A 10,422-nucleotide genomic window follows, 5' to 3' on the forward strand; every position below is an offset into this window, starting at 1 on the left:
TTACCACATTAGCAATGTATAGAGTGTATTTCTTTAAAGTTAAGACTAGTTTAAAGTTATTCTCATTGAAAAGTACAGTGCTTTTTCTTCAAAAATAAGGACATTTCAATGTAACCCCAAACTTTTGAATGGTAGTGTATATGTGTATATATATATATATATATATATATATATATATATATATATATATATATATATATATATAGCAGAGGTTCCCAAACTTTTTAATCTGAAAAAGGTTTACAACCCCCCTCCAAAAAAAAAAACCTTCCCCCAACCCCACCCCCTTAACCTCACCCTCCTCCCAACCTTCTCAACTGAACAGTCATCTGTCTTCAATGAATTACATATTGCAATAGCATAGACTATAATTTCCTTTCACACACAAAACTACCACCTTTAAAGAGTAATTATTTTAAATTTCACTGTTTATTTTACTGTGTATTTTACTGTGTAACAGAATTCAACATCAATATCAATGCATTTTATTTAAATACCTTTCAAAAAGAGTCATTCATTCAATTCATTTCTTCCCCCTTCAATTGCACTGGGCACCCCCTACTCTTGGAACCACTGTTTTACATTGTCAGGTCCTTCATTTGTTCTCTTATCATATACATTTTTAATATGCTTATTCTTTCTTCAATGTTTTCAAAATATATTTCAATGATGGGCGTCCTTGATTGTCAGAGTATAACATGCACAACAATTATTAGCACAAATACAGGATGCTAGACAGTTAAAGCATATAATATATTTATAAAGTGCTTAATATTTATAATTTTACTTTGTATATTATTACATGGAATATACCTTCAACAATGTGAAAGCTGGTATTTACATTATGTGTACAAGTCCTAGCAGGGCTGGAGATAGGAGTGAGGTCGTGTTGAGATCACGACAGGGAGCAGGTCACACCAGCGTCTTCATAGTGATCACAGTTGTGCACATTCCAAGGTATATGGGAGCATTCCAGCAGGGAGGTTTCAGCACCGCTGCACTTCAGATTGTCCAGATGGATTGTTCCTGTGCCAGGTCCAAAGTGCGCTTCTCCCCAAGCCTGCATGGCTTCTCCACAGCCCACCACACGACACACAACCTGGGCATCAGGAAGGTCCCAGGCGTCGTCACACACTGTGCCCCATCCGGAATTCAGCCACATCTCCACTCGACCCTCACAGCCGTGCTGGCCATCCACCAGTCTCAGAGTTCCTGCAAAGAAAATTGTCAATTCAGAATCGTCTCCTTCACATCTTATCCATTCTAAGTAAAAAAAATATATATATATATATAAATGCCACTGAGGATGAGGTTTACAGGAAGACCTAGCTACCTCCAGAGGGAGTTGTAGTTGCTGGTATAGTTTCTGTTGCTGTGAAATAACGTCCATTGATGGGAAAAACCTTGGGCTCAAACACTGAGGGAGCAAAAAAAAAAAAAACATATAGAAACCAGAGTGACTCTCAAACCCTACACAGGAAATATCAGGTCACACAAGCATTAGCGATGCACTCTCCTCTAATTACTGCACAGATCAATACTGGAAACCTATTACCCTTTAGCATTACAATGCAAACATCCACTTGGATGAAGAAATTCCTCTGAAAAATATGTTTCTGTCTTGAGTTTAATCCATATTTTCCCCTTAGTCAATTAAATGACATCTCCCTCATCTATTCAAGTTGTTATTTGTGAGAGTGAATAAAAACAGCTTGCTGTAAAAACAGTAAGGCTTATCCAGTTTATTTTTCATGCTTTCTGTGCCTCCCCCCCCTTAGAGGACTATAGTCATGCAGAGCTACAGCTCAGCAGGGCGGGCACCAGTGACTCTACCGATGGGAAATATGAACTTTCAGTGGAAATTATTACTTTATATATATGCTGATTTGACAAAAAGCAAAAAAAAAAAAAAATCTCTGGGTTTAATGCATAATCCAAAACAATGAGGCCTTACATGCACAGATAACACCAGCATCCTCATGATGGCCGCAGTTGTGCTGACCCCAGCCCAGGTGGAAGCACTGGGACAGGTCGCGTTCTGTGCCCCTACATTCCACGTTATCCAGAAGGATGGGACCCGAACCGTAGCCGAAGAAGGCCTGAGTCTTGGCAAACAAAGCTGGGCCACATCCGACTGCTCTGCACACCACGTCAGCGTTAGTGAGGTCCCAGTCATCATCACACACGGTTCCCCACACGGTTTTGTAGAGAACCTCTACGCGACCCTGACAGCTGCTGTTGCCGTTCCTCAGACGGATGGACGTTTTGACTGGAGGTGGATGAACAGACAGGTACATCATAGCAGCATGGGAACAAACCTGCCTTGTAAGATTGCTTTGAAAAAGTATTCACACCCTTAAACCTTTTAATAATAGGATTCACACTAAGAAAAAGCCAGATGGGAGGAACATCTGTGATGAACAGATTCTTACTTTAACTAGGCCATTCTGAAACCTTAACGTCCTCTAATCTTTTGTTTATAGTAGGTGTCCTGATGCATAGAAAACCTCTTCATGAGTCATAAATCATTTGTAGGCTCTAACTGGTTTTCTTCTATTATTGTATCTCCATCTATCTCCCAATTAGCTTCCCTTTCCTTGCCAAAGAAATCAGCCCCACTGCATTATGCTGCCACACGTCGGTGGTGCGTTAAGCGTGATGGTTCTAATTTCCTTCTTTACCCATTTTCTTTTTAATAGAAAATGGGTAAACCACATATCTTGTACATTTTGCTTCAATTAATGATCCCAGTAAAATACATCAAAGATTTTGGACACAAGAAATAACAAAGAAAAATCTAACCTTGTTGATATATGACGTATTAATTACCTGGAGACTGTGTTGTAGTGGAAACTGTTGTTGTTGTAGTTGTTGTTGGCCTGGTTGTTGAAATTGTTTCTGTGACTGAAAAAAAAAGAAGGATGTTTAATCAACAGAATATTAGGTAATAAATATGTCTTTATTTTGTTTAAGGGTTAATAATTTTTTCCTTTTTTATATCCTGACTCACTCCATTACATATATGGTCAGATATTTAATTGGGAACTCCTTTGAATGGCAGGATGGTGCTGTCATCTTTATTACATCATTTAAATTTCAAACTAAACACACAGAGGAAACTAAAATCCACATCTTCTAAGTCAAGAGGGAGAAATAGCCCCATCTGGTGGCGATCTATGTAAACTGCAGGTTTAATTGTAATGACAGGGAAACGAAAAACCAACCCAGCTCACTTGCAAACTAAAGACCTTGATGTGCATTTTGTTGGATATATTTACCTGTGATCTCTGTCGTTTCCAAATTAATCTTCCGTGCTGCTGTAACTGCAGGCGGAGCAGTGCTTACTCCTGAAATGTGAAGTTGAAATAAATTGAATTCCTTTACAGAGAGAATCATTTACACTGTAGGGTCTTTACTGTGCTATGGCAAACTCAATTACAATAACAATTTAATACTATTGCAAAAGCCTTATAACTACAAAATCATTAAGACAGTGTACCAGTGCAGATGACCCCAGCATCCTCATGATGTCCACAGTTGTGTTTCCCCCAGCCCAGGCTTTTGCACCTCATCAGCTCCTGTTCACCGCCGTGGCAGTTGACATTGTCTAGAAGAATGAGCCCGGTACCATAGCCAAAGTAGGAGTTGGTTTTCGCATGGACGGCGCTTCCGCAGCTTAGCTGCTGGCACACCACCATGGCATTGCGGAGGCTCCAGTCATCATCGCAAACCGTCCCCCAGTTTCCCTGGTAGTAGATCTCAACCCGGCCTTGGCAGGAGTTCTGGCCATTCACCAAACGGAGAGCGCCATCACCTAAAATTATAAGGAGGGGGGAGAATATTTAACTGTGGATTTTGTGCTTAAATACCAAGAAGATGTCTTGAAAAGATACAAGAAGAAAAATAACTGAAACTGAGACAAAAACACATTAAGGCCAGAATGGAAAGTCTAGCCTCTACAGTTGCAAAAAGCCAACACTCTTCACCTTATGTTTCTTCCTGGACAAAACGCAAAGACAATAGACATTCTCATGTGTCTGTTAGGTCGGGGTGTCATGAATGTGGAAGGCCTCTTTATCCCTGCTTTCACCATGGTCACCAGAGAATTAGCTAAATACGTCACACGGCCGATTTTACACAGAATTTGACTCATCTCTGCTTTTCTGTGATCATCTTGGGAACAGATGGAACAACAAAAGAAAACAATATGGGCGGCGCAACAAAGGAAAACCTTTTTAAACAACAGAAGTGACCTTTTGGGTGTGTTCTAAGGCTTCCCTGAGGACATCCAAAGGGATACAGTCCACCGAACACTGCGGCTGTTTAAAGTCACAATGTTTTTTGTATCGAGTTATTTATAGAAAATGTTGCTTTTTTTAAAGGGATGTGAATGTGACTAGTTAAGCAATGAATTCACAAACCAATGTTTGTCATTCACTATGTGGTAATGTTTTATAAAGGAGGGACTCGTCTATAACCATAAATTCCTATAGTACCTCAAAGCTGTTTAAAATGATAGATGTGGAAAATTCTATGGGTATAAATGTTTATATTTTTCAAAACATTTAACTGTTGCTACATTATGGAGCCTAGGTGGAAGTTCAACTGAAGAAACTCATTGCTCTCCCCCATCCACCTGCGACACAGCCAATCAGTTTCAAACCACACCTCCACGAAAGCCAATCGTCATTCAAAGTAAATCTTAAAAGGCCTTCAATCCGCACTTGGCTGCTCCTGTGTGCAGGTGGTGGATGCGCTGTGTAATTTCATTCAGATGACACCGTTTCAATCCTCCTCCACCATCGTAGCCAAAACTTAATTGGGGGGTTTTACCTCCCGGACTCTTACTACGTTCCCTGTCTCATTTTAACTGGTCTGGCAGAAGACCACCATGTTAAGCCTGGTTCTGCCAGAGGTTTCTTCCCAATGGGGAGTTTTTCCTCTCCACTGTCGCTCCATGCTTGCTCATCATGGACAGGTTCTCTCAATCTGTGTTATCTGACTGGACTTCCATCTTCCAGGTCCCTGAGTGAAGCTCTAGTATCAGCTCACACAGTCACTGGATCTCCCCATAAAGCTTAGCAGACCGTCTCACTAACCAGCAGTCTACAGACTGACCAACTTCATCTATCTCCACTCCACCACCAGTTTCAGGCCTGGGGGGGAACAGCCCTATTCTTTGCTCCTGTTCATGCATATCTATCAAAATGAAGCGCTATGTTTCCTGCCGAGGTCTGAGCACCAAAGACAAAGTAATTGTATCAATAAATTTCTCCTAATTGTCTTTTCTCTTCCTGTGAGTTTTTCAGATTGAACTTACCTGTATGCTAACTTATTTCATTGCAGTATCAACATTGCAGGGCATTTTTCAAACATTTATGCCATTTTATCAGATCTGTTCAGTAAGAATTAAACCCAGAGGACTCCGCAGGGGAGGAACAGTGGACGATCAGGAGACGAGACAAACACTAAAACCCTCTTTCCACTGGCAGCTAGGATCCAGGACATGAACCAAATAAAAACTGAACAGAAAGACGGACAGAAAGACAAGCAATGATCTGGCACTGAATGCTCAGGCTGAACTGAATATAANATAAAAACTGAACAGAAAGACGGACAGAAAGACAAGCAATGATCTGGCACTGAATGCTCAGGCTGAACTGAATATAAACCAGAGGAAACAGGTGAGGGGAATAAATTATAATTGAGGCTGGGAAGGAAGAGGGCAGGTGAGAGGAATTACTAATTAGGGGAGAGCAAACAGGCCAGATCATGACAGGTACATTTGTAGTTAATGTCGATATATGGTTACAACTGTGAACCAAATGATTGAAAGTACCTAAAGGTAAAGTGGAGGATGTTCGTTTTCTGGGTGGTCCTCCTAATTTTTAATCATTCTGGCGATATGTTTACGTAAGGCGGTCGACATAATGGAAAAATTGCAAATCTACTTTTGCAAAGTAAGCTTGTATGAGTGATGCAAACAGCAACTTTTAAACAGAGCGTGCACGAGGAGAAATGGGCTTGTGCACGCTCTCGCACGCGTTTAACAGGCGTTCCCTCTCCGTAGCGGGTGCAGGGTTGTGCATGTGCATTTTTTTTATAGTGGAGAGGGCTTGTCTTTCCAAAAAATTGCAAAAATCCTCCTCTATACCTTTAATTAAATAAAGTACTTTAAACTTTATTTTGTCAAATTTACAATTGAAATATGAAATGGGAAATTGTGTAATAAATATTTTTTTTCAGTACATTTAACCTCGGGAATAATCTCAACTATTGTTTTTAGATTATAAATAACTTAAATAACTTAATTAAAAATACCTACTATTATCAGGGAGTACTTGTGGCTAACTCTGCCACACCATGAGTGAGGTCACTGTTGGATTTAATGGTTTACTGTTCAATCTTGCAAGGCTGGGTAACAATTTTTTATTCAAAAAAGATATTTGATTACTTTTGATTTTAAGTCAATATTAGATCAATGATTGCTTCAAAAGATTTGAGAACTAGTTACCTGTTCGGGTTTAAGCTGCAAACATATATTTCATCAGTAGCCTCCTGATTGAGGAAGTCAACATTTTGATATATAACTTGCTTAATCAGTAAATTCTCCTGTGAGCTTGTAGTGGTGAGCAGATGATGCATTACAATGGAAAAAACAGAAATCTAGATGAGTCATTTTTTCTTAAAATAAATACATTTGTTCTTGGATTAAGGAGGTAAAACAGACATTTTAACAATGGAAGAAGACAATTTAAACTTAAAATAAGAAAACACAATTGCATTGTCTTATTTCAAGTGCATATTATCTAATTATCTTATTTTAAGAGTAAAAATATTCATTCCATTGTCAAACTATCTCATTTACCAACTCAAATTAAGGGTAAATACACTTAATTTAAGACATTTTTACTTATTTCTAGATCATTTTTCCAGTGTATGTGGCCTATAGTCCAGGACTGGTAATGTAATGATGGAAGCAGTTCTCACTTTTCTATACCTACCATATTTTTTAGATTTAGGAAATTCATGCCTTGTAAATTTAAGTTAAACAAAACAATACAATACAATAATAAACAATACATTGAATTTTAACCACACAGGAGAACACTTACGTAATCCAGAATTCACCATGGGAGTTGTGATGGGCTGTGGAAACCCTCTTTCCCCCAGAGCTATTGGTTCTGGGAATGAAACATTAAATGTTTTTAAAAATGTTCTCATAGTGCTTTACTGTTTTCTATTTTCTGAGAAGTTTTACCTCTACAGGTGATTCCCACATCCTCATAGTGGTAGCAGTTGTGGACACCCCAGCCAAGGCTGTGACACTGACTCAGGTCTGTTTCACTTCCCTGGCAGTCAACGTTATCCAGCGCAATGAGTCCAGCGCCTTGTCCAAACTGGGAGCTGCTGCCCACGGCCACAGCCACCTCACATCCCAGCTGCCTGCACACCACGTTGGCGTCCACCATGTCCCACTCGTCGTCGCACACCGTACCCCACGAACCATTGTATTGCACCTCCACTCTGCCCTCACACCTGTTACGGCCATTCACCAGTTTGACTTTGGAGAGACGAGATGTTTTTTTTAGTTTGCAGTGTTAAAACAAATGTGTGTTTTCCTTTAACTAAGGTCGGGGTTTCCCAAAGTTTGGATCAGAAGATGATTTTCACTATAAGGAGTATGGAGGGCCAAAGTACATCATGAAATAAATACATTTAAATATCTACTGCCATAGGTAGATAAAACATTTACTACCTAATCTATTATATGATTTAAATATTAAATATGCAATTTTTATTGCTGAATAATCAAAATGACATTTAAAATGGGGAAAAATAACAATTTCACATGAAAAACTCTTTAAAAATAAGTAAAAATGTATATTTCTAATAACATTTCTATTTCTTAAAAATATCTATTTCTATTCCATGAAAGATGGAGCAAAACAAAATGTATCTATCTAATATAAAATTCAAATATTAGATATGCATTTTAATTATAAAATTTAATATTTATCTATCCTGCAGAATAACCAATATTACATTTTAAGCATGAAAAATAGGAATTACACTTAAAAACTTTCTAAAATGAGTAATAATTTCTTGAAATAAGTGGATGTAGCCATAATTTGAGTAGGTAAATAAGATGCCATTGGATTATTTTTACTCTTAAAATAAGACAATTAGATATTATGAAATTAAAGTAAGACAATTCAAAAAAAATTTTCTTATGTTAAATGTAAACCATTTTATTTAATTGGCTAAATGTCTCCCTTACCTGCTAAATTCAAGAAAAATAGCACGTATTTTGATTTAAAAAAAACGACTTACTTTGATTTCAATTTGTGCAGCGTACAGATTACATTTATTTAAAAAAAAAAAATTCATTGCTATTTTTTTAAATCAGACAGTCAAAGATTTGCTTTCATTTCATGAGATGACTGGAAGTTTTTCCCCCCCAAACGTTATTTATAGACATTAATATCTCACCCACCATGGTACCTCCCCAGGGTCTGCACCGTATTACCTGAAACATAAAGACAAGAATCTTTAGTTATTTCTTGATGGTTTGCTTCTCAGCCTTCCATATGTAATGCACTCTTTTATTTCCTATAATGCTAGACTCAGACCAGAACCACAGATTAAGGTCTATGTGGCATCAAATCTGTTTTCCTGATCATATAATAAAACCTAAAAAAAAAGCTGTTTTCACCACAAAACATTGGGAATGTTTGCTGTACTACCACCACAACAAGAGTTATTATTAGTATCATTTAGAGGTTTCCCATTCTCTCAACCGAAAAAAAAATGCTCAAATTATTTTCTTGACTGACTCACAAAGGTTTTTATGCATCTTTTAATTGTTACCATCAAAACTAAAGGCTTCCTGTTTGATCCACTTTCTCCAATAACTGAGCAGCCACGCTCTTCCTGCTCAGGAAAATAAAATCTCCACAGCATGACACTGTCACCTCCATGTTTATTTGTTGGGATAGTGTTTCTTTCAAAAATCACAACTCTATCAAAAGGAGCAAAAATATTTTGGTAATTAAATGTATGTAATTTCACACAAAAAAACCCCGACAAAAATTATTATTGTAGACTTTCTAAATTCAAAGAAACACAAAAATTTGACATTTAATTAAAATTTCTATGTTTCGACACACTTCAGAAGGAGAACAAAAGATATTCTTGAACAGGAGGATTGGTAAATAGCAGAAGAAGTGGTTTCATCCTTTAAAAAAAGGCAGCCTAAGTCCAAAAGCAGCATTATGCATTCCTCTATCACCCTGGGATTATGAAGGCCAAATGTAGAATGGATTTTTTTTTTTTTTTTTTGTTCTGCCCTGTTGACTCTGGAACCCTTCCCATTTGTGCCCTTCATCTTTAATGAATACCAGACGTTAGTCAAGCTTGCTTCTCCTCTGTACTTGAATTTCTTTAAATTATGTGGGTTTTATTTTTTATCTTTTTGCTTAATGCATTCCCTTTCACTGAGTCCTTTATTTATTTATCATTTATTTTTTGAACGGATCTGGCAAAAATAATAATCTATAATACTGGTTTAAGAAAACAGTTCTATCACAGTTAATTCAATTGATTTTGAATACTGACTGTTTGTTTTTTTATGCTTTTTTTTAAACCCTCCTAAAGAAAATATCCTTTTTAATAGATAAATCATCTTTTTTTTCAATGGGCTCTTTTTATCTACTCTGCAACTTTGTTTGTTGATGTAAAACATTTAAAAGTTAAAATGCAAAAATTGGACAAGGAGATAAACAGAGTTTGACAGATTCGGTCTTACCTGTAAAAAGCAAACAGTGATATCCATTTATGCACTTGAGCTTTTATGATGCCAGGTCTTTCTTTTTAAACGTATCATGTTTTTTTACATTGTTTACTTTTTTGCGATATCTGAAAACTTTAAGCATCTTGGTTAACCTTTCATTCAAAGCAGCGCTCTACCCAAAGTAAATTTAAACAAAAGGGATCAAGCTCATATTACCTCTTTCACAGCCATCAATAGAAAACCACAGAATTACTACTTATGGTTTTTAAGCCTCAAAGTTTCTCTTCTTTTGTTTGCAAAAGAAGAACATTTTTATCTTTTTTTTAAACTTCTGCTGTGATGTTAAATCATAGCTTATGTTGCAAATAGGAAGTGAAAATATTCAAATGAATCTTGTTCCTGAAAGCTTCCCTATATTCATTTTTATGTTTTCATTAAAACAAAAGCAATGTGAAGCTGGGAAACATCAAACACCTCTAAACTAAAAAAAACAGTTTGCAGAATCTTCTTTATTTGTTGGAAAGGAGCAGCTGGCCTGGATGGTCAGCAGGGGGCGACACTTTAAAGGAATAGTACACCCAAAACATGATTAGCCTTCATTTTCTACTCACCCCCATGCTGAACAACAC

The 10,422-nt window shown here is 37.3% G+C and overlaps 1 protein-coding gene across 1 annotated transcript; it reads right to left on the reverse strand.

Moving 5' to 3' along the window:
- Positions 1–425: 425 nt before the first annotated feature.
- ssc4d (scavenger receptor cysteine rich family, 4 domains) lies at positions 426–8,630 on the reverse strand. Its single transcript, XM_015383657.1, has 9 exons — positions 8,498–8,630; positions 7,262–7,564; positions 7,116–7,184; positions 3,500–3,814; positions 3,279–3,347; positions 2,830–2,904; positions 1,955–2,269; positions 1,334–1,417; positions 426–1,212 (listed from the first exon to the last, which is right to left on the reverse strand). Exons 2-9 carry the CDS (start codon positions 7,470–7,472, stop codon positions 896–898), a joined length of 1,455 nt encoding a protein of 484 aa, XP_015239143.1. The 5' UTR covers positions 7,473–7,564; positions 8,498–8,630; the 3' UTR covers positions 426–895.
- Between the last annotated feature and the right edge of the window lie 1,792 nt (positions 8,631–10,422).

This window comes from Cyprinodon variegatus, unplaced genomic scaffold, assembly GCF_000732505.1.
Source record: "Cyprinodon variegatus isolate N-32 unplaced genomic scaffold, C_variegatus-1.0 Scaffold291, whole genome shotgun sequence".
Lineage (NCBI taxonomy): Eukaryota > Metazoa > Chordata > Actinopteri > Cyprinodontiformes > Cyprinodontidae > Cyprinodon > Cyprinodon variegatus.